We start from the raw sequence: 25,506 nt of genomic DNA, 5'->3' as shown, positions 1-25,506 counted from the left end.
ATATCATATAAGCTGGCATATTAATGATTTTACTATTAACATACACAGTTATGTATTAAGAAGGGAATTATTAAAGTAAAAACAGAGGGGCTCCATTGTGCTGCAACAATGTCTGCCTTTTCCCAATTAAAACTGTGTCTCTTTCAATGAGTCAATGTCTCTTTCAAAGTCATTGACTTTGAAGTCCTAATTGAATGAAGACTAATTTCTGACATTACCTATGCATTGGCATAGGTTAATTAACTGTCTTAAGCCTCAATTACATCATCCATACAATATAAATAGTAATACCCAGTAAGGTATGGGAGTGAAATTGTACATCATTTTCCACAAACCTTCAATAAATTGTTCATCCCTCATCCCTTTTTTGCATACCATTGAGGATAAAGGCAATGGATGGAACAAGTATCAATGATACACTATTTACAGTAAGTGAAGCCTGAGAAGTATCACAGATAAATTGTTTGGAATTTTCTTTCCTTCCAAGAATTTGGGAGTGCCAATCCCACACACATGAAACAAATCTAGGGAGCATAACTCTAATTTACAAAGTAAACAATTTATATGTCTAATGACAGAAAGGTGAGTGTTTCTGAAACTAAGTGGTCTTGTTGCTTCATCTGAAGGATGTAGGATTTTTTGACATTTTGAGAAAGGACAACATGGGTAACAAAATTCTGAGTATCTTTTTAGGAGATAATGGAAATATGAAACAATCTTCGTACCAAATAATGGATTGAGTAAACTTGAACAAGCTATATATTTCAATGCATTAATTGTATTTTTTCTATACAGAGAAATTTGAAAATATTCACAAGTATAAGTATAAGGAAGAAAATAGATGTAACTTCTAGTTACTCCGTTAGGGAAATAACAAGTAATAAAGTATTTGTACAGCCATATCTGTGTAATCACAACCTTGTCATCTTAATTAGAGTCTGGTATAAATAAAAGGACAAACCATTATACTTTTCATGTAGAATAGCCAATTGAGAGATGGTACATATTAAAAACAAACTTTTCTCCAAAAATTGAGATGAAGAATGAATGTCAGTACTATAATTAACTATTCAGGAATCTATTTTCTTTTTGATGGCATAAGGGTAGCAGAAGTAGGCAGAAAGAAGGGAGTATGTCTCTATCTTTTATAGATGTACCTCAAGGGCATCAGTAGAATTCTTCAGCTTATTTTTTTATTGTCATTATCAGAGACAAGGTTGGCCTCATTATGATTCTACTGGTACTATACGGCAATTCTTCTTTTATTCCATTCTTAACGAATCTGGGAATCACAGTTCCTTTGAAATAATCGAGATTATATTGGTATTCTCCCTCTTAGAAGTTTTTAAACTACTTGTTTCAATGCAGACCTTTGTTTTTCTTGACTTAGTTTTCAGCAATGGCTTTACTACCGGTGTTGTTTCTGGTTATGGTGCTGCTTCCATCTTTACCTGCAGAAGGAAAGGTAAGGTTAAAATGGAAAATCTTTTCAGAGCTATCCAGCAACTTTGTGGTATGGCAGGCTATTTTGAAAGTAAAAGAGGGTAAGAGAGTTTGGTATGTCAGAGTTTCCACTGGTTCTCTCAGAGTTCTCAGACCACTTAACACAATTATTCAGATGAAAGGCCAAGGCTATGCTGTATGTGTTCTGCATGTGTATGCTAGCCACCAGTCACATGTGACTACTGAACACATGAAATGAAGTTTGAACAGGCAAGATGTACTCTGATGGTAAGAAATTCACCAGATTTCAAACATTTAGAACAAAGAAAGAAGAAAAATCTCGTTTTTTTATATTGCCTCCATGATGAAATGATAATATTTTAGATATTCAGTTAAATAATATATTAGGTTCTTAGAGTGGTTGCAACAAATTACCACAAGCTAAGTGGCTTATAACAGCAAAAACTTATTCTCTCACAGTTATGGAGGCCAGAAATCTAAAATAAAATTATTTACTGGGCTTAGCTCCCTCTGGAGGATCTAAGAGGGAGGGATCTGTTCCATGCCTTTCCCCACCTTCTGGTGGCTTCTCCCACTGCTTGGTATTCCTTGGCTTGTGGCTGCATCACTCCAATCTCTGCCTCCATCTTTACATTATCTTATCCTCTCTGTGTGTCTCTTATAGAGGCACTTGTCATTACATTCAGGGACAACTGGATATCTCATCCTGAGATCCTTAATTACATCTGCAAAGACTTTTTCCAAATAAGATCACATTCACAGTTTCTGAGCATAAGGACATGGACATATCTTTTTGGAGACTACCACCTAACTCATTACAAATAAAATATATTATTTAAATTAATATCACTTAAAAATTAAAATGGCATATCATGTTGAAATTATTTTTCTAATAAACATCACTGGTCTGTGGGGTTAGAAAGCTGATGATAGTTCTGTTACCTCAATCTATTTTCTGATTTCCTTAATTTTATTTCTTTTTAATGAGATCACCATACAAAATTAACAATATACTTATACAATATTAAATTAGCACAACTTCTCCACTATGTTAGCACATTTAATTTTTATAGTTAGGGTATAAGAATAATTAGATTTTTATTTTTAATTAAGAAAACAAAAACATTTAATTTTTATAGTTAGGGTATAAGAATAATTAGATTTATATTTTTAATTAAGAAAACAAAAATGCCAACTCTAAAGGTCTTAGTGGTTTGTTTAGTAGTGGTAATAGAGTTAGTATGTGAAGGGCCAAGAGGATTTTGAATTCAGATCCTAGAGTTATTTCTAATATGCTACTTTGTTGAATTGACTCTATAATATGGTCAGCAATCTTCAATGATAAAATGTGCAGTGTTCACATACAGTGTGTATCTCCTAGCCAGGAAGCCTCTGAAATAGCTCTGGCATTGCTGTTTGTTGTCACATCTTCCATTAACTCCGTGCACACTAGACTCACTAGGACTTTTCAGACTGGAGGACTCTGGCACTCAGTTCAAACTTCATTTGGCATTCAGAAATATAGTCATTGTATTACTGTAATTAAATTATCAATGTGCAGGTAATTTATTCATCACCTACGACCTCATTCAAATAATTTGCTGTTCTTTTCATTTCTTTCGCCGAAAGATTTTCTTTCATACCCCTTTCCAATCCCCTTTAACCTCTCTGGCTCATCTCCTGGTCTTCATTTATAAAATTATTAAAAAGTGAGATGTCATTTTGTTTTGGCACCACTAAATGTTTGAAATCAGATGCTCTGTAAACACTCTGCCCAGTATGATTTTCTGATGTTTTCAAGATACCTAGAAAACTCTATTCATCTTTCAAAACCCCAGAATCACATTTTATGAAGCTTTCCCTGACTTCAAAGAAGAATTGATCCCTCCTTCCTCTCTATCTTGTAGATCCCTAAGATCAGTTTTGTTATGTGTATTGTAATTTTTACTTATGTCATGTCACCTATTCAATGTAAACTCTTTAAGGATAGATACCATATTTATTTTATTCTCAATATGTTTAATGTTTCTAGTCAGGTAATAGCTTTATTAACACATTTAAAAATACATCTCTTTTTCAGTACAATTTTATCTACAAAGCAAGAAGGTGTGAGAAGCAGGAAATAATTTAGAAATTAACTTTTTATGTGTTTTGAAATGAAACCACCATAACCAGATTTTTTTAGGTCAAGAGGAAATATCCAGGGATGTTATTTTATGCTTTGATGTGATGCAGAAATCTGCTTCTACTGATATTTTATATGCACATCTTTTCTAACTTATGAATCAGTAACTTTGCCGTATTTATTGGTACAATGGCATCCGCCATCAGTCCCTGTTGTTAGGAACACAAAAGCAGGAAAGAGAAATTCATATATAGTGGATAATGGCAATAATGTGCTCAGACCTATAGTGTAAGAATTGTGAGAGCCTTAAGGGAACTCAGTATGGGAGGAGAGGAGGATAACTTATTGCAAGGTGTCAGAAAAAAACTGTAAGTGGCCCTGTTCCTTTTAGACTTATACTTCAAAATCTTGCTCATAGCTATATAACATCATACTCGTGTGTAAGTTTAGGTCATCAAATTGCTTGGACCTTGATCCAGCAATTTTCAGACCCTATTCCACCTCCAGGCTTAGCAGGCCCCGTACCACACACACAGACAAATATACAACCACAAAGATAAACCAAACATATTAGTGCCCAATTTAATGCTTTATCAGTTATGTTTCTGTTACTAAAAGGAACAAAGTCAGCAATAGATTTGATCCCTCCAAATTGCTTTAATTTTTTCTTTTTTAGTATTACAAAGTTATCTTTTATGCAACCCATAAAATTTGCTACATAATAGGTATATGGTTTTACTATAGTACTGAATGCAGACATGCACTTCAACTGGGCCTAAACATTTTTCCTTAAAGGCAGATACCATGTCAAGGAAAAATGCCCCATAAAATTTAGGATGAATCATGGGCTCCAGCTTTACCCTACCTTGCAGCCTGATCAAATGTGAATGAATATATCTCAAGGTTTTTAATTTGCATGCTTATAGTTATAAAATATTATTATTCATATGTCTATACAAATCCTATTAAAAGTTCCCCTGCTGGGGGAAATGGCAGATAGGAGGCATGACTAACTTGCAGTTGCCACTTGGATAAACAGAACAATATGTGGATAAACAGAACAATATGTGGATAAACAGAACAATATGTGGATAAACAGAACAATATGTGGAGATTCACATCATGAGCTTTTGCTCCAAGAACCACTGCAGGGGCACGGCAGGAAAACTGAAAGAACTCAGAGACCCTTTGAAAGAAGTGGCTTGCCACTACAGACTCTGCGAGTTCACTGAAACACTGTGAGTGCCCACAGTGTGAGGGAAGAAAGTCTGCCTCTAAACACACATCCTCACTGAGGAAGCTGAAAATCCAGATCATGGGAGAAGGATTTAACCTTACTTAAAGCTGAAACGAATTTAGAGAGCCATGCAAAATAAAAAAGAAGCAGCAGCAGTGAGAAGAGCCCTGTAGGCAATCTCAGTCCCCACAGGAGCCCAGGGAAGCCATTTCTGACTTTATCTCACAGAGATCCTCAAGGAGGGAAGCCAGTGGAATTAGGGAAGGGCCACAGGGAGGAGACTTCCAGCTGAACTTTGTAATAATTTTGACCAAGTACAAATTTTTCTGGGCAGATCTGGGATTGTGAATGGGAAGTACAGATATGAGTACAGAAGCTGCAGTAGGTGGGAAGTGGGGAAAGCCCTGAAAGCCCTGCTTACTGTCTCCTTGGGGAGGCTTGTAGCCTGGACCAATATCTCAGCCTTGCACAACAGAGATCTGGATATAAATTCAGCTCTATTGGCCATTGAGGGAGCATAGCAGGGGTGAGACTGGCCTTGCTGGCTGAGTAGGAGCTTAGTGAAGCCTGTCACTGCTGGCTTTCCACCACTTCCCTGGTTACCTGTATGAAGCAGCAGAGGCAACCATAGCCCCCTTGGAGCATAACTCCTTTGGCCTGAGAACCACACCCCCATCTTCCACAGTGGCTGCAGGAAGCCCCCACCAAGGAGAGTCGGAGTTCAGGTAAGCCTAATCCTGCCCACACATGATGGTCTTTCTCTACCCAACCTGGTAGCCAAAGACAAAAGATATAAACTCATGGGAGCTCTATGGCCCTGTCCATCACCTGAAAAACCTGAATACCTATCCAGGAGACCTTAGAGCAAACTTGTATCCCCTCATACTACCACAGCTTATGCTGTCTTGAAACCAACTCAGGCTGTTACAGCAACTCATAACAGAACAACTCTACCCCAATGAAGGAGAAAACAACAGTTAATTCCACTGCCTGTAACAATCCTGGCTAACTAGAGGTCCTGAGACTGTCCACATGACAACTTCACTATTAGCATAATCAACATTCAAGAAAACCAGTGCACTAAACAAAACTACAACCAAGGACTCTCAGAGTCCACTTCACTCCCCTGCTACCTCCACTGCAGCAGGTGTCAGTGTCTGTGGCTGAGAGACTTGAAGATGGATCACATCACAGGACTCTCTGCGGGCACTCTCCAGTACCAGCCTGGAGTCCAGTAGCTCTGATGAGTGGCTAGACCCAGAAGAGCAATAACAATCACTGCAGTCTGGCTCTCAGGAAGCCCTATCTCTAGGGGAAGGGGGAGAGTACCACATCAAGGGTTCAAGGCAAAAGTACCTGAACAGCAGCCCTTGAGCCACAGATCCTTCCTTGGACATAGTCTACCTGATGAGAAGGAACCAGCAAAACAATTATGGTAATATGACAAAACAGTGTTCTATAACATCCCCCAAAAGATCATACTAGCTCACCAGAAATGGATTGAAACCAAGAAGAAATCTCTGAATTGCTGGAAAAAGAATTCAGAAGGTTAATTATTAAGCTTCTCAAGGAGGAACCAGAGAAAGGTGAAAATCAACTCAAAGAAATTTAAAAAGTAATGCAAGTATGAATGAAAAAAATTCCAGAAAAATAAATGTCACAAATAAAAAACAATCACAACTCCTGGAAATGAAACACACTTAGAGAAATGCAAAAAATACTGGAAAGTTTCAACAATAGAATGTAACAAGTGGAAGAAAGAATTTCAGAGCTTCAAGATATGGCTTTTGAATTCTAACAAAAACAAAAAAAAAAATGATAAAAAGAAAATGAACAAAGCCTCCAAGAAGTTTTGGGATTATGTTAAGTGACCAAAGCTAAGAATAATTGATGTTCCTGGGGAAGAGGAGAAATCTAAAAGTTTGGAAAACTTATTTGAGGGAAATAATTGAGGAAAACTTTCCTGGCCTTGCTGGAGACCTACACATTCAAATACAAGAAGCTCAAAGAACTCCTGAGAAATTCTTCATAAAAAGATCATAACCTGGGCACATAGTCATCAGGTTATCTGAAGTCAAGATCAAGAAAAGAATATTAAGAGCTGTGAGGCAAAAGCATCAGGTAACCTACAAAGAAAAACCTGCCAGATTAACTGCAGATTTCTCTGCAGAAACCCTATAAGCCAGAACATATTGGGGTCCTATCTTTAGCTATCAATGTACACAAATCAGTGGTACTGCTATACACCAACAGCGACCAAGATGAGAATCAAATCAAGAACTCAATACCTTTTACATTAGCTGAAAAAACAATAAAATACTTAGGAGCATACCTAACCAAGGAGGTGAAAGACCTCTACAAGAAAACTGTGGAACACTGCTGAAAGAAATTATAAATGACACAAACAAATGGAAACACATCCCATGCTCGTGGATGGATAAAATCAACATTGTAAAAATGACCATACTGCCAAAAGCAATCTACAAATTCAACGCAATTCCCATCAAAATACCATCATCATTTTTCACAAAACTAGAAAATACAATCCTAAAATTGATATGGAGCCAAAAAAGAGCCTGCATAGACAAAGCAAAACAAAAGAAAAATAACAAGTCTGGAAGCATCACATAACCCCACTTCAAACTATACTACAAGGCTATAGTCACCAAAACAGCATGGTACTGTATAAAAATAGGCACATAAACCAGTGGAACAGAGTAGAGAACTCAGAAATAAAGTCAAATACTTACAGCCAACTGACCTTAAACAAAGCAAACAACAACATAAAGTGGGAAAAGGACACCTTATTCAACAAATGGTGGTGGGATAATTGGCAAGATCCATGTAGAAGAATGAAACTGAATCTTCATCTCTCACCTTATACAAAAATCAACTCAAGATGGATCAAATACTTCAATCTAAGACCAAACCATGTAAACTCTAGAAGATAACATCAGAAAAACTCTTTTAGACATTGACTTAGGCAAATGTCTAAGACCAAGGCAAATGTCTTATGACCAAGAACCCAAAAGCAAATGCAATAAAAACAAAGATAAAAACATGGGACTTAATTAAACTTAAAAGCTTCTGCACGGCAAAACAAATAATCAGCAGAGTAAACAGAAACCCCACAGAATGGGAGAAAATCTTCGCAAACTATTTATCCAACTAAGGGCTAATATCCAGAATCTACAAGGAACTCAAACAAATCAGAAAAAAAAAATCCCATCAAAAAGTGGGCTAAGGGCATGAGTGGACAATTCTCAAAATAAAATAGAAAAATGGCTGATCAACGTATGGAAAGCTGCTTAACATCATTAATTACCAGGGAAATGCAAATCGAAACCACAATGAGGCTAACACCTTATCCCTAAAAGAATGGCCATAGTTTAATTTAAAAAATAATAGATATTGGTGTGGATATGGAAAAGAGAACACTTTTATACTGCTGGTGGGAATGTAAGCTATTACAAGCACTATGGAAAACAGTATAGAAATTCCTTAAAGAACTAGATGTAAATCTACCATTTGATCCAGCAATTTCACTACTGACTATCTACTCAGAGGAAAATAATTCATTATATGAAAAAAAGACACCTGCACACTCATGTTTATAGCAGTACAATTCACAATTGCAAAAATATGGAACCAGTCCGAATGCCCATTAATCAATGAGTGGATAAAGAAAATGTGATATATATGTGTATATATATAATATATAATGTATACATATATATACATACCGTGTGTGTGTGTGTGTATATATATACACACACCATATAATACTGCTCAACCATAAAAAGAAATGAAATAATGGCATTTGCAGCAACCTGGATGGAGTTGGAGACCATTATTCTAAGTGACGTAACTCAGGAATGGAAAAACCAAACATCATATGTCCTCACTAATAAGTGAGAGCTAAGCTATGAGGATGCACAGGCATAAGAATGATACAATGAGGCCAGGCGCGGTGGCTCACGCCTGTAACCCCAGCACTTTGGGAGGCCGAGACGGGCGGATCATGAGGTCAGGAGATCAAGACCATCCTGGCTAACATGGTGAAACCCTGTCTCTACTAAAAATACAAAAAATTAGCCGGGTGTGGTGGCGGGCGCCTGTAGTCCCAGCTACTCGGGAGGCTGAGACCGGAGAATGGCGTGAACCCGGGAGGCGGAGCTTGCAGTGAGCTGAGATGGCGCCGCTGCACTCCAGCCTGGGGGACAGAGCAAGACTCCGTCAAAATAATAATAATAATAATAATAGTAATAATAATAATGATACAATGGACTTTGGGGACTTGGGAGAAAGGGTGGGAGGGGGGCGTAGAATAAAAGACTACACGTTGGATACAGTGGACACTGCTTGGGTGATGGGTGCACCAAAATCTCAGGAATCACCAGTAAAGAACTTATTCATGCAACCGTTGACCACCTGTTCCCCCAAAACTGTTTTTTGAAAAGTTCCCTTGAAACAGAAATCGGCATTTGTGGCCTCCGAGGGGTTTTTAGTTTGTCATGCCATGAGTTACAATTCCCAAAGCTTCAATCTACTACTTTCCTATTTAAACATTTCAATCTACTACTTTACTATTTAAAAGTTATATCTTCAACTCAGATTTAGTGACAATGCTTAACAACTAATGTTGACTTTTAATATTTAAATATTTGTAATATTTAATATATGTACTTGATAACTAAATATTTTGCACTTTTTAAAGTGACTTTGTTCTCTTGCATTAACTTATTCACTATTATATGAAATTTACAACATTGTTAAATAATAATTCTAATTTTATTTTCTTTTAGGATCCCGCTTTTACTGCTTTGTTAACCACCCAGGGGCAAGTGCAAAGGGAGATTGTAAATAAACACAATGAACTAAGGAAAGGAGTCTCTCCACCTGCCAGTAACATGCTAAAGATGGTAAGAGGCAGTGATGTAACGAAATAGGTGTGAACCAGCTGTGGCAGGAGCAGACGGCTGGCCACTGGCATCTCTTACGAACTTTGTGGTTTACAAAGTTGTGTCTTTTTTTTTTTTTTTTTTTTTTTTTACAATGGTTTAAAAAAACCATCAATTATACAGGGTTATTAAATTTGGAAGGCAGAATTGGAAGTCAAATATTCAGGCATTCAGTGTTAAATAATTACACTTTTTGTTCATTTTGTTTTCTGGTTTAAAATCAAGAAATCCCCTTTCCGTCAGGGTGTCAGCTGTTGTGAGTAAAAGCCCACTTCCCAGGGCACAGTCCCTGAAAGACAGGTATCTCTGATACGAAAGCAATGGCCTACATGTGAAAACAAATGGAATTGGAAATAACGTTGGCCAGCTTATTACTATTAAAATATAATGAGGATATTTCACCTGCTTATCAGTATTTACACTAGCATCATTAATAAATATCCTAGGTATGGCTGCTTTGCTATCATAAATAATCACATATTATTGTCTTATTTTGCCTTTTAGATATATTACCTATGGACTACCCTTCATGTGTAAACTGGCACCAGAACAGATAAAAACACTTAAATATATTTTAATAACAGTAGTATTAGAGAATACATCTACAGAAATTTTAAACTATTTACAAATCAGATTATAAAGTGTATGTTTCATTGTGGCTGAATCGTTAAGTGTATTTTGTTTTCTTGTGACGTTTAGGAATGGAGCAAAGAGGTAACAGCGAATGCCCAAAGGTGGGCAAACAAGTGCACTTTACAGCACAGTGATCCAGAGGACCGCAAAACCAGTATGTAAATTAGTAAATATTTGTTGAATAAATGAATAAAACAATAATAGAGCATTGTAGGATGCTCTATAATAAGAAGACTTTGAAAATAAATGTTACTTATACTGCTGTCTTTTTGAAGTCAAAGTATCTGTATACAGAGGAATATTTACAGTAAGAACAATGTTGTGCTTTTTTATTGTGTACATTATGCAAATAATTTTGCTTCTTGCAACCAGTTCATGAATACAGCAGATTTTATGTCATCTTTATTTTTGTAAGTGTAAGGATTAGAAAAGCCAGAATTTGAAAGAAAAGTGACTCACCTAAGAACATAATCTGAAACAGTGTCATACTAGAAATTTTTAACCAAGCTTTCTGATTTCTAACCTGCTCCCCTTTTTGTTAATTTATGTAGCTGTCAGATGTTTTGAAATCTATTCTTTTGTATCCATAAAATATATTGAACTTATGATGAATTATTCCTTTTTTGATCTAAAGTGGATAAAAGTGGATAAAGTGGATTTAAATTTATCATATTCAAAATTTCTATAAAAATGAATATTTTTGAATATATTATTTAAAAATTTTTTAATATGAGGCAATCAAGTATTTTGTGTGGACTGGATACCTACAATGCACAGAATGCTACATTTGAGTTTTTAAAAGACTTATCAAGGATTATAAAATCTAGTAAATGCCCAAATAACTTACGAAGTGTTTCTGGGCTGTAAGGCACTTCTTGACAAACTCACAAGGATTTCAACTTGTGATATCTGATTTCCTGGTTAAGAGAACATCCATAAATTTTGAAAACTGTTATCCTTCCTGGTGTCAGTTTTCTCTTTCTTGGGACTCTTAAAAACAGCCTATAATGTATTTTTTTCAGATTTCACACAAAGTCATATACATTTATTTAGGGTCCTCTATTTGAAAAATCTCTGTTGAGGGTTACTAGAGCAAAAGACAAAATGTAAGAATTGGTCACTGCCTTTAGCAAGCTTACCATATAAAGCTGGGAACACTCAAGGCATACACGTGGAAAATTTGGCATGCAAGGATTTTTAAAGAGCAGAGTGTTAGCCTACTCAAAGTTTTATGTGGTCAGGCCAGCCTCAGTGTGTTAGGCAGTTCAGTGTTCTTATCGGCTTTACAGCTGATAAGGAACTGAAGCACTCCTTTATGTATTAATCAACAGTTAGCATCTGCTGGACCCTGGGTTTGAAAGGCAACATCTTTGTGTTTATGTAGTCAATTTCTTTTACCATTTTATGTTTATTACCTTGCTCATAAATGATCTGCCCCTTAGGTACAAAATGTGGCGAGAATCTCTATATGTCAAGTGATCCTACTTCCTGGTCAGCTGCAATCCAAAGTTGGTATGACGAGAGCCTAGATTTTGTCTATGGTGTAGGACCAAAGAGTCCCAATGCAGTTGTTGGACATTATACTCAGGTAAAAAGAATGCATGAAAATACCTATGTCACAAATGTTCTAATAGGAAAGCTTCTCCAAATTATGACCACTGCAATGTTCAATTTAGGAGAACAGTCCGAGTGGGAAGAATACAGTCTTGGAATTTGGCTGCTGTAGAGCTGTCATTTTTGTCCATTGTCAGCCAAACTCTTAGTAGGAAAGCATACTCTGTATTGTTCCTACATTATAAATTTTAAAGTGATGAATGTACATGAAAATTAAATATTTTTAAAATTTATGACTTTGGTTCAATAATTTAAATATTTGTATGGTGTATGTCTATAAACTAAAACTAACATTTTTCAGTTTTATATTTGCTACTATTTATTTATATATTTTTCCTCTTCTCTAATGTACTTTTGTATATTTATTCCATTGTTAATTTGCAGCTTGTTTGGTACTCGACTTACCAGGTAGGCTGTGGAATTGCCTATTGTCCCAATCAAGATGCTCTAAAATACTTCTATGTTTGCCAATATTGTCCTGCGTAAGTAGACTGTTTAGCATTTAATGGCAATAATTCTATCTGTAATTTATTTTTTAATAGTTCTCATATCTTAAACCAGAATGAAAACATACCTCAATAAAGGGGAGGGGATAAACGTTTGGAAATGTTTTTTAAGGTTGAGACACTTTCAACTTCTCAGAGGAGAACAACTTCTCAGTTTCAGTTATAAAAACTGAATCATTCCTCATTCACAGAATAGTGTCTTTTCTTTCAGTTGGCTTTCCCTCAGCTTAGGGTTACTCTATGAGCATGTGTAATATATATTTCTCTAGAATTAGTATCATCATGTCTTGCTAATTTCATACTCTAGGAGTATAGATGCTTCAGGGTGCTGGTGAGATTGCAAATGGAAGATGGATTGTGATTTTGGCCCTTTCTGCTCCAATATTCCTACTTCTGCTGATGTAAAACACACACACACACACAAACATTCACAATTACCATTACAAATGGTTCATTCATTTGGATTTCAATGGCTTTTCAGGACACCTTTGTTTCAGAATACAGAAAGGATAACATCTTAAGTCTCTGATTCTCAGAATTGTTCACAGAAAGCTCTTTAACTATCTTGTAAAGTTTGATTTGTAGCAGTAAAAGTGCTCCTTCATTAAACAATACGTTTAGAGTTATCCACAATAAATCCTATGGATATTTTAAGGAGATATTCACCATATGTTAATTTAAAATTTAATGTTTGAAATTCTTTACCACTGGAGGCTGCGGTGGGAGACACAACTACAGAATTTGTTTCAAGACTGTAGATAACGAAGATGATACAGGGTTCCAGTTTGAGAAGTATAACCTCCCAAGTCATTTTCCTTCAAGTACCTATTAGGATTTAAGTAGAGAGAATTGAAAGGCCCTAGGAGGATGTATCCACACTCACTGACTGGCCCTCAGAAGGGAGGCATCTGCAGCCAGGTGTCAGAAGTGACAGTTGGAATAGATCATGAGGGAAGTCAAGGGAACTAGAACTTTTAAAATCCTTTTGTATCTGTTTCACAATTTTCCAAGAGCTCATACACATACAGCTATATTCTAGGCAAAGAGACTGAGATTTAGCTGCACTTCCTTGGGTCCTTAGCCCACTTGGTCTATTGAGATTTTGACTCCTACATATTTTTAAATGAATTTAATGGCCAATAGAATAATGATCATCATTAACTTATGGTTAGTCATTGCAAAACTATTATATCCTGGATATCGGTATTTATCAAAACTTTTCTGTAATTTTTTTCTTTTTTTTCTTTTACTTTAAGTTCTGGGATAACAAAAACTAATATTCTGTTTTGGTCAATGTAAAAATCTCATACATGCCACCTCTAGAAACTCACAAACCTTCCTAAGCACACTCCTACAAACACACCACTAACTACTGAAAAATCTCAACCTCCATCTGGAAGAAAAAAATACTCTGGAGGTATATTTTTCATAGTTTCTGTTAGGACACTATGGGTTTGTCTTCCATTTTTCAAATGGAAAATGCTATTTTAACATTGCATATTAATTTCCTGCTACAACCTGGTACTCCTAGGATCTTGTCCTTTCCCTCTACAAGATATGTTTTGTCCCTTATTGGCACCTTGGGATACACTGCCTTAGTAATTTGACTAAATATAGTGGGAGATAAAGATAGTGTCGCCACACTGAATATACTCTGAAAATTTCAGACCCTTTTCATCAAATTTAGTTACCCAGCCTGTGAAATTATGGTCAAGAAGATATGTCCATGTGTGAAAATTAAAATTTTCTTAATTTGGGTTGTTATCTGAAATACTCATTGGGAATTGTAATTTTTCAGTTTTGTTAACATACTAAAAACACTGAATAATTATTTATATATATTTGATGATTGATACTGCCCTTAGAGTATAAACAGTAAAGTGAAAAATATTTGACATGTATTTCAAATTTCAGTGGTAATAATGTGAGTAGAAAGAATACTCCTTACCAACAAGGAACACCTTGTGCCAGTTGCCCTGATAACTGTGACCAAGGACTATGCAGTAAGTTTGAAGTGATTAGCTTGCTATTATTTATTATATAATTGATATTTTCTTTTCTTTATATAATTTAACAAAACTCCAAAAGTAATGAATTGAAATAATGTATTTATGAAAAAACCCAAAAAATATTCAACAAAGTATGCTTAAAAAGACATTTTACACACTGGAGGAGCTACATATTATTTGTAATGAAAAGCATATTGCCCTATGTAACATAATGGAGTATTTATCATCAATGTGTTTTTGTGGCTCTGCAGAGCCCATTAACATTAACCATACACCGTTTGGTAAATAGTTCAATTATCAAAGTTCATTTAACTGTACCAAAAGCGGTATTTTAAAAGAATCAAAATGTATAAATCTAAGGTGTGGGACCAAATTATGGCTCAGTCTAGACAGGCACGCCAAATATTACTGTTTATTTGTGCTAATGTGTTTGTCATGCTGATTTCCTCACTTCTTTTTTATAGTGTAATTAGGATCATAGTGTTTGCCTTAATAAATGATTACTTGTGCTATAATTTCATAATTGTTTTGTGTTATATTTTTATGACAAAACTCTATCTATATACAATATTGGCTCATAGGACCTGTGCACATATTTTTGCAAAAGGAGAAAATGAGATACATATCATATATCTCATTTAATAAGTTGCCATGAATAGAAGTAAAAATAGCTGCTGGTTTTCTGTAGTTGGGATACTTTTATTAAAATTATTATGAATGATAAAGTTGACACAATCACTGAAACTTTTACCTCTTCAATGTACTCACCTTTACTAAGCATTTTTTCTGACTCAGTTATATAGCTATATTTCAGAATATTAATGATACCAAAGCTATAAATCAGGCAGAGGTGGGCAGATAACAAGGTCAGGAGTTCGAGACTAGCCTGGCCAACATGGTGAAACCCCATCTCTACTAAAAAGACAAAAATTAGCCGGGTGTGGTGGTGGGTGCCTGTAGTCCCAGCTACTTGGGAGGCTGACACAGGAGAATCACTTGAACCTGGGAGGTGGAGATTGCAGTGAGCTGAGATCAGCCACTGCACTCCATCCTGGGCAACAGAGCGAGACTCTGTCTCAATAAATAAATAAATAAATAAAAGAAAAAAATAGTTTAATACTTATACATTTGCTGAATGCAGTTTGCTAACAAGTCTGGAATTCATCTGTCATGGTATCAGCTGGTATCAGCTGCTGTGACCATGGGATTACCTGCATCACCCCTCTCATAAATCCTAGGTAACACAGAGTGGAGAGAGACACTGTCCGCTTGGGGGAAGAAGGAAGTGTGTGGGGTACTCTGCCTTGGATTTAGTACTGGGCCTGCCACAACAAAATACATACCAGTAAGAAACCCACAGCTCCTAAATCCAGATTGGTATGCATAGATAGAGCCTCTAGACCCACCACAGCACCAAAAAGGAATCTGCTGCCCCAGTGGGGCAGACTCAAGTCTCAGTACCACTGGTCAACTAAAATGGCCTCAGACCCAAAATGAATTGTAGTAGCTGGAAAGTCATAACAGCTGCTGGCCTTGGGCAAGCCCTGGTTCTGTCCTGGTCCGAGAGTCCATGGACTTCAGATGCATCAAAGCACAGTGACAGCTGTGGCATCCAGGGAATTGTCCATGTTACCCTTCTCCTAACCAAGTTTGCAGCAAATCTGGGTTTAGAACATCATCTAATAATGAAATAACTGCCATCTTAGGAGACTCATTAGTCTCCTTTAAATTCTTGGAAGGCCTTCTGAAGAAGAACAGGTACAAACAAGTCCAGACTGAAAAGACTAGAATAATTAATTCTTTAGTGCCTAGATACTGAGATAGTAATCCGCAAGTTTCAAGAACATTCAGGAAAATATGACTTCATCAAAAGAACTAAGTAAAGCACCAGTGACCAACCCTCGAAAGATGGAAATGTGTAGTCTTTAGGGTAAGGAATTCAAAATAGCTGTTTGTAGGAAGCCCAATAAACTTCAATAAAACACAGAGAAACAATTTAGAAATTTATCAGAGAAATTTGAAAACGAGATTGACATTAAAAACAAACAAACGTGAGGTCAGGAGATCGAGACTATCCTGGCTAACATGGTGAAACCCCGTCTCTACTAAAAATACAAAAAAAAAAAAAAATAGCCGGGCGTTGTGGCGGGCGCCTGTAGTCCCAGCTACTTGGGAGCCTGAGGCAGGAGAATGGCGTAAACCCAGGAGGCGGAGCTTGCAGTGAGCTGAGATCCGGCCACTACACTCCAGCCTGGGCAGCAGAGCTAGACTCCCTCTCAAAAAACAAACAAACAAACAAACAAAAAAACCCAGAAATCCTGAAGCTGAAAAATACGATAAATAAACTGAAAAAAACATTAGATGGTCTCAACAGCAGAATTCATTAAGCAGAAGAATCAGTGAGCTTGAAGACAGGCTATATGAAAATACAGAGGAGAAAAAGAGAAGGAAAAAGAATGAACTTTCTTCACTGATCTACAAGATCAATAAGACAGCATCAAAAGAGCAAATGTAAGAATCATTGGGATTCTAGAGGTAATAAAGAATGAGAAAGGGGTAGCAACCTTATTGAAAGAAACAACAAACAGAAAACATTCCAAACCTGCAGAAAGATAGAAATAGCCAGTAAAGAAAGGCCAAAGTTTATTAATCAGATTCAACCCAAATAAGACTACCCCTTGGCATATAATTATAAAATTCTCAAGGGTCAAGGAAAAAAGAGAATTCTAAAAGCAACAAGAGAAAATAAGCAAATAACATGTAACAGAGTTTCAATACACCTATCAGAAGACTTCTCAGTAGAAACCTTACAGACCAGAAGGAAGAGGGACAATTTACACAAGTGCTAAAAAATGATTTTTAAAAAACTACCTAAAATATTGCACCCAACAAAACTATTCTTCAGACATAAAAGAGAAATAAGGACTCCCAGACAAATTCTGGAGGAATTCATTATTACAAAATCTGTCTTAAAAGAAGTGCTAGGCTGGGTGCGGTGACTCATGTCTGTAATCCCAGCACTTTGGGAGGCTAAGATGGGCGGATCACGAGGTCAGGAGATGGAGACCATCCTGGCTAACACGGTGAAACCCCCTGTCTACTAAAAATATAAAAAATTAGCCAGGTGTGGTGGCAGGCACGTGTAGTCCCAATTACTCGGGAGGCTGAGGCAGGAGAATGGCGTGAACCTGGGAGGCGGAGCTTGCAGTGAGCCGAGATCGTGCCACTGCACTCCAGCCTGGGCAACAGAGCTAGACTCCATCTAAAAAAAAAAAAAAAAAATGCTGAAGGGAGTTCTTCTATCTAAAAGAAAAGAATGCTAAAGTGTAACATGAAAATATCTAAAGATATAAAACTCACTAGCTGAAGTAAGCATACAGAAAAATTTAGAGTATTCTAATATTGTAATTGTGGTATTTAAACCACTCATATCTTTACCATGAAGACTAAAACAGCAAAACTGTTAAAATAATAACTATAACTTAAGGTATAAATTGAGACATTCAAAAGTCAAAAAATATCATGGGTATATGAAGTTAAAATGTAAAATTTTTGTTTCTTTTCTTTGTGATCAAAGTTGTCATCATTAGTTTAAAATAATTTGTTATAACTATAAGAACTTTTGTAAACCTCATGGTAGCCACAAAGAAAAATCCTATAATATACACACTAAAAATACACTAAAAATAAAAGGCAATTGATGAAAACATATGACCAGAAAAACTCACTTAACAACAAACGAAGGCAGCAAGAGAGAAAGAAAAGATTACTAAACAACCAGAGAGTGCGTAACAAAATGGAATTAGTAAAATTCTTACCTATCAATAATAACCTTGAATGTAAATGGACTTAATTTTCTAATAAAAAAACACAGAACAGATGAATGGATTAAAAAAAACAAGACCCAGATGTGCTTCATACAATAAAAAACTCATTTCCCCTGTAAAGACATGCATAGAGTGAAAGTAAAGAGATGAAAAAAGATATTCCCTGCAAATAGAAACCAAAAAAGAAAAAGTAGCTATAAGGCCATTATTTAATGATAAAGGGGTCAATGTGTTAGGAAGATATGATAATTATAAACACATATACACCCAACATCAGAACACCTAGCTATATAAAGCAAATATTAATAGACTTAAGAAAAAGACAGATAATCATTTAATAATAATAGGGGAATTCAACACCTCACTTTTAGCAATGGACAGATTATTCAGACAGAAAACCAACAAAGAAACATTTGAGTTAAACAGCTTTCCGGACCAAATGAACCTAACAGACATTTACAGAACTTTCCATTTGATAGCTACAGAATTCACATTGTTTTCATCAGCACACAGGATATTCTCCAGAGAGAACACATAGACCAGGAAACAACTCTTAAATTTTTAAAAAATGGAAATCATGTTAAGTATCTTTTCTAACTACAATGCAATAAAACTAGAAATCAGTAACAAGAGGAACTTTGAAAACAATACAAATACATGGAAATTAAACAAGATGCTCCTGAATGACCAATGGGTCAATTAAATAATTTTTAAAAATTAAAAAATTTTCCAAATGAATAAAAATAGAAACACATCATATCAAAAAGTATGGGATACAGCCAAAACAGTATTGAGGGAAAGTTTACAGCATGAAACTACTACATCAAAAAGTAGAAAGGTTTCAAATAAGCACCCTAATAAATGATGCACCTCAAGAAACTAGAAAAGCAAGAGCAACCCACACCCAAACTTAGTAAAAGGAAAGAAATAATAAAGATCAGAGAAGAATAAACAAAATTGAGGCAAAAAATATAAAAATATAAAAGATCAAAGAAACAAAAGGTTAGTTTTTTGAAAAGATCAAGAAAATTGACAGATCATTAGCTGGACTAAGAAAAAGAGAGGAAAAAAACTAAAATATAAAATCAGAAGTGAAAAGCAGACATCACAATTGGTGCTATAGAAATGTAAAAGAAATGTAAAAGACCATTAGAGACTATAATGAACAACCAAGAAATTGGAAAACCTAGAGGAAATGGATAAATTTATGGATACATACAACCTACCCAAGATTGAACCAAGAAGAAACAGAAAACTTGATTAGACCAATAATAAATAATGAAATTGATTCCATAATAAGTCTCACAACAATGAAAAGTTCAGGACAAGATGACTCCGTTGCTGAATTCTACCAAACTTTTAAAGAGCAAACACCAATTCTTCTTGAACTATTCAAAACATTTGATGGGGGTGGGGAAATTCTTCTGAACTCATTTACAATGCCAGCATTATCCTGATACAAAAACCAGACAAGGGCACAACAAAAACGAATGAATATTGATGCAAAAATCCTCAATAAATACTGTACTAGTAAAACAAATTCAACAACACGCAACAAAGATTATATGGCATGATCAAGTGGGATTTATCTCATATATACAAAGATGTTTGGACAAAATATACCACCTTAACAGAATGAAAGACAAAACCATATGATCCTCTCAATAGACAAAAAAAAAGAAAAAAGAAAAAAAAAAGCATTTGGTGAAATTCGATAAAATTCAATATCTCTTCATGATAGAAACTAGAAACCAACTAGGCATGGAAGGAACATATCTCACCACAATAAAGGCCATATATGACAAGCCCACAGCTAATATCTTACTAAAAGGTAAAATGTTAAAAACTTTTCTTCTAAGATCAGGAACAAGACAAGGATGCCCACTCTCACCAATCTTATTCAACATAGTATTGAAAGTTCCAGCCAGAGCAATTAGACAAAAGAAAAAAATAAAAGGCATCCAAATTGTAAAGAAGGAAGTCAAATTTTCCCTATTTGCTAATGACGTAATCTTATATTTAGAAAAACAAAGAACTCCCACCACACAAAAAACAAACAAACAAACAAAACTCTTAGAACTCATAAACTCAGGAAAGTTGCAGGATACAAAACCCAAATAGAAAAACCAGTTATGTTTCTATACACCAACAATGAACTATCTCAAAAAGAAAGCAAGAAAACAACTACATTTACAAATGCTACAAAATGAATAAGTAAATACCTAGGAATAAATTTAACAAAAGAAATAAAATATTTCATAGGAAAAACTATAAAACACTGATGAAAGAAATTGAAGACTACACAGAAAAAAATGAAATACATACTATGTTCATGGACTGGAAGAATTAATATTGTTAATAATGATCAAACTACCCAAAGCAATTTACAGATTGAATTCAATCTCTATCAAAACATTCATGCCATTTTTCACAAAAAGAGAGAAAACAATCCTAAAATTCATACAGAATCACAAAAGACCCTGAATAGCCAAAGTAATTTTGAGGAAAAAGACAGAGCTGGAGGCTCTGGCTTCAAAATATACTACAAAGCTATGATAACCAAAACAGCGTAGTATTGGCATAAAAACAATCATGTATACCAATGAAACAGAGAACCTAAAGATAAATTAACACATTTATAACCTATTGATTTCTGACAAAGGCACCAAGAACATACACTGGGGTAAGGACTGTCTCTTCAGTAAATGATGTTGGGAAAACTGGATATCCATATGCAGAAGAATGAAACTAGACCCCTATCTCTCACCATATACAAAAATAAACTCAAAATGGATTCAAGATTTAAATGTACAACCTGTAACCATGAACTACTTGAAGGAAGCAATGGGAAAATCCTTTGAGACATTAATCTGGGCAAAGATTTTATGGAGAAGACCTACAAAGCACAGGCTGCAAAAGCAAAAATAGACACATTAAATTATTATCAAGCTGAAAAGCTTCTGTGCAACAAAAGAAACAGCTGATAATGTGAAGAGACAATCTGAAAAATGAAAGAAAATATTTACAAACTGTTCGTCTGACAAGGGATTAATATCCAGAATATTCAAAGACCTCAGCAACTCAGTAGGAAAAAAACACATTAAAAAGTGAGCAAAGGGCTGGGTGCGGGGGCTCATGCCTGTAATCCCAGCACTTTGGGAGGCTGAGGTGGGCAGATCACGAGGTTGGGAGATCAAGACCATCCTGGCTAACTAAACCCGTCTCTACTAAAAATACAAAAAGAAAAAATAAAAAATTTAGCCTGGCATGGGCAACAGAACGAGTCTCCATCTCAAAAAAAAAAAAAAAAAAAAGAAAGAATAAAGAGAGGAACGTACATGAATAGACATTTCTCAAAAGAATACAACAAATGGCCAACAAGTATTTGAATAAAATGGTCAACATCCCTAATCATCAGCAAAATGCAAAAAACTACAATGAGATTTCATCTCACCTAGGTTAGAATGGCTATTATCAGAAAGACAGAAAATCAAATGCTGGCAAAGATGCAAAGGAACTTTTATCACTGTTGCTGGAAGTGCAAATTAGTACGGTCATTATAAGGAACATTATGGAAATTCCTCAAAAAAATAAAATGAAATTACTATATGACCCAGCAATCCCACTACTGAGATACCTACAAATGAAAGATCAATGTGGCAAAGAGATGTTTGCACTCCTACAAATACTGCACGATTTCACTAATATGTGGAATCTAAAAAGGTTAATTTAATAGAAGTAGAAAGTAAAATAGTGATTGTCAGTGGCTGGAAAGGGTAGGCGGGGGTGGAAAGGGGTGGAGATGGGTCAACGAGTGCACAGTTGCAGACAGGAAGAATAAGTTTGGTATTCTATTACATAATAGAGTGACAATAGCTAATAATAATTATGTCTCAAGAGAGCTAGAAGGATTTTGACCGTGATCACCAAGAAATGATAACTAACTTATTAGAAAGAAATGTGTTTAAAGTGATAAATGTGCTAAATACCCTGATTTGCTTATGATGTAATGTATACATATATCAAAACATCACACTGTACCCAATAAATATATGCAATTGTTATATACCAATTATATATTTTAAAATTAAACTTTTTGACAAACATATGCCTTTACTACAGGACTAGCAAAATGAGTTTAAAAAATGGACAGGTTTGAGAGACAGAAAGTAGAATAGTCAGTCAATGTTTATTTCCTGTGCTGGGTGAGTGCGGGCCAAAAGAAGAAACGAAAGAGTTCAAGTTGATTCCAGTTCCTGGCTTAAATTACTGAGTAGTTGGAGTGTCATACCCCTTAGATTGTGGGAGTGATGCAGGGAGATCACTCCCGAGAATTGTCAGCCTTTTAGCTAATACAAGGAGTTTAATTTGAGTTTTATTGAGTTTGAGGTCCCCGGGGAACATCCAAGTAGAAACATCAAAAGGAAAAGGGCATATTGTCCTTGTTTTATACTTTTATCCACCCATAAAGATTATTAACTTTTCCAAAAAAAGCATTGGAGTGTAATGCCATGCTGCCCAATATTATGATATGATGGAAACAGTCCTTATCAACATGTGCTACTAATCACACTTTGAACACTTGAAATGTGGCTAATAAGATTAAGAAACTAAAATTTTAATTTTAATTTAGATACCTATGTGTAGCTAATGGTTCCCATATTTGCCTATGCAGGCATAGAAAGATTTAGTTACATTCATATTATTCTTCTTGCTGAGGGGGAAAAGTAGGTCAATTTATTTTAGAAACATATCACTAAATGTAGAATTTAAACAGTGATAGATTTATCAGTGAGCTCAACTAAGACACCTCATATGTCCCTTAAGACGTGAAAGACCCATTATAGTGTAAGGGATGCTAACTTGTTTGCTCCCTCCTACCCCCTCCCCACACACTTTCAATGTATGGTTTTGCTGTTACTGAGGAAAATGATAATGACATAACTAATCTGTTTTTGTTACAGCCAATAGTTGCCAGTATCAAGATCTCCTAAGTAACTGTGATTCCTTGAAGAAAACAGCTGGCTGTGAACATGAGTTGCTCAAGGAAAAGTGCAAAGCTACTTGCCTATGTGAGAACAAAATTTACTGATTTGCCTAGTGAGCGTTGTGCAGGACTACATGGATAAGGGCTGCATCATTTAATTGACACATACCAGGGGAAATTGTATGTATGTTAGTTACAAATTTGATTTCAAAGAGCAATGCATCTTCTCCTAGATTCAAAGAGCAACGCATCTTCTCCCGGATCATCACAGAAATCACTTTCAGGCAATGATTTACGAAAGTAGCATAGTATATGACGACAACTGCGAACTCTGACATAAATGTAGTGCTTTATAATGAACTGAATCAGATTGAGGATTTTGAAAACTATATAACCATAGGATTTAGGTCACCAGGCCTTTGGATCAAATGGTGAGTTACATATAACCTGAAACATGCTGAAGAAGAAGACTGTAACATCATTGCCATTCCTACTACCTGAGTTTTCACCTGCATAAACAATAAATTCAAAGCTTTACATCTGCATTTGTCTTATGACCTTTCTTTTAAACAAAAGTAATCAGCTTTTTAAACAAAGAACTTTTCTAGCAACCATATGATATGATTCTTATGCAATATTTTATACCATTTATAATTAACTCCAGCTAGATTCATCTGAGATAAATGATAAAACAGAGCAACATTTTCAAAATAGTTGTCTATAAAGTTAAATTTTAACAAAAAATGAATCAGTTCTACTCTTATTTGCTTTCTCCTTTCTGATATTTTGATCTCCCTACTGGTTTAGTTGATTTTTTTTAAGCCAACAAAAAGAGGACATAATTCAACCAAATATACAAATATAGCTTTCCAAGAAAACAAACAAGTGGAATAATCAGTATTAGATTGATAACAACAGGGTAAAGTAAGCCCATTTTATAGATGAGAAAACATATACTAAAACTCTTTTTAAAAGTGAAAAAGTTATTGAAAATCAGAAAGTAGATCTGACTTGACAGATGGTGAAATAGCACGGGCTACTAATGCCTCCAGGATTAAACAGATTATCGGAATCATCCTATAGCCATTAAGGAAATTGAATTAATAATCTTAAAGCTTCCAAAAAGGGAATTTCTAGGCCCCCAAATGGTTTCACCACATGATTCTGCCAAATACTTAAAATAATAATTAATAGCAATTTTACAGTTTCTTCCAGAAAATTAAATGGGAGAAAATACTTCTTAATTCAGTCTTTGAGACCAGTATTATTTTGGTACTAAAGCTAACGACATTTCAACAGAAAAAATACATAGAGATCTATTGCCATCATGCGCATAGATGGAGAAATTTTAAACGAACATTTAGTAAATGTTTCAGCAATATAGTAAAAGGAAAATATACCCTGACCCAGACTTGAAACAAATTACTAGAATAAATCAAAAATTAAACTGTGTCTGGAAGATAAATTGCCTATTACAGAGTATATTCAGTGTATATATAGCTCCCCCTGAATTTCTTTGGAAATTGATTTTTCCACAAGGTTAGCATTTCTTCATCCCAATCTTAATAATCCAAGTGTCTCATAAACTATGTTTAAAAATATTTAAGCCTATTTTAGGGGAGAAAAGGAATATTTATTTTTGTAACTGCAAGAGCACTGAGGTACAGTGACAATGTGGGAGATAAGCAAACAGAATATTCCACTTGAGTGGTTCTCATATGAAGCACTCCATTATTGAGGTGGCATTTGAAAACTTTTAAATACAAAGTTTTCTTTAGAATTTTTTTTTTATTACTATTATTATACTTTAAGTTCTGGGGTACATGTGCATAACGAGCAGGTTTGTTACATATGTATACTTGTGCCATGTTGCTGTGCTGCACCCATCAACTCCTCAGCACCCATGAACTCATCATTTACATCAGGTATAACTCCCAATGCAATCCCTCCCCCTCCCCCCTCCCCCCTCCCCCCTCCCCATGATAGGCCCCGGTGTGCGATGTTCCCCTTCCTGAGTCCAAATGATCTCATTGTTCAGATCCCACTTATGAGTGAGAACATGCGGTGTTTGGTTTTCTGTTCTTGTGATAGAATTTTAAGATTAGAGTTAGCTTTGTGGGTGGAAGATCTGATCTGGTCCTTA

General features: G+C 35.4%; 1 protein-coding gene and 1 pseudogene across 1 annotated transcript; one reads left to right on the top strand and one right to left on the bottom strand.

Annotated features, from left to right (window-relative positions):
* Positions 1–1,344: 1,344 nt before the first annotated feature.
* The window catches only part of LOC119626851 (caspase-3-like), a 49,858-nt pseudogene continuing 25,696 nt past the window's right edge, over positions 1,345–25,506 (bottom strand).
* Positions 1,396–23,845, top strand: CRISP2 (cysteine rich secretory protein 2). The gene is made up of 7 exons (XM_073006057.1): positions 1,396–1,465; positions 9,632–9,748; positions 10,487–10,574; positions 11,863–12,008; positions 12,419–12,516; positions 14,455–14,543; positions 23,341–23,845. Exons 1-7 carry the CDS (start codon positions 1,400–1,402, stop codon positions 23,466–23,468), a joined length of 732 nt encoding a protein of 243 aa, XP_072862158.1. The 5' UTR covers positions 1,396–1,399; the 3' UTR covers positions 23,469–23,845.

Source organism: Chlorocebus sabaeus, chromosome 17, assembly GCF_047675955.1.
Source record: "Chlorocebus sabaeus isolate Y175 chromosome 17, mChlSab1.0.hap1, whole genome shotgun sequence".
NCBI classification, from domain to species: domain Eukaryota; kingdom Metazoa; phylum Chordata; class Mammalia; order Primates; family Cercopithecidae; genus Chlorocebus; species Chlorocebus sabaeus.
Note: the sequence above shows the minus strand (reverse complement) of the source record. Positions and strands in the feature narration are given on the sequence as shown.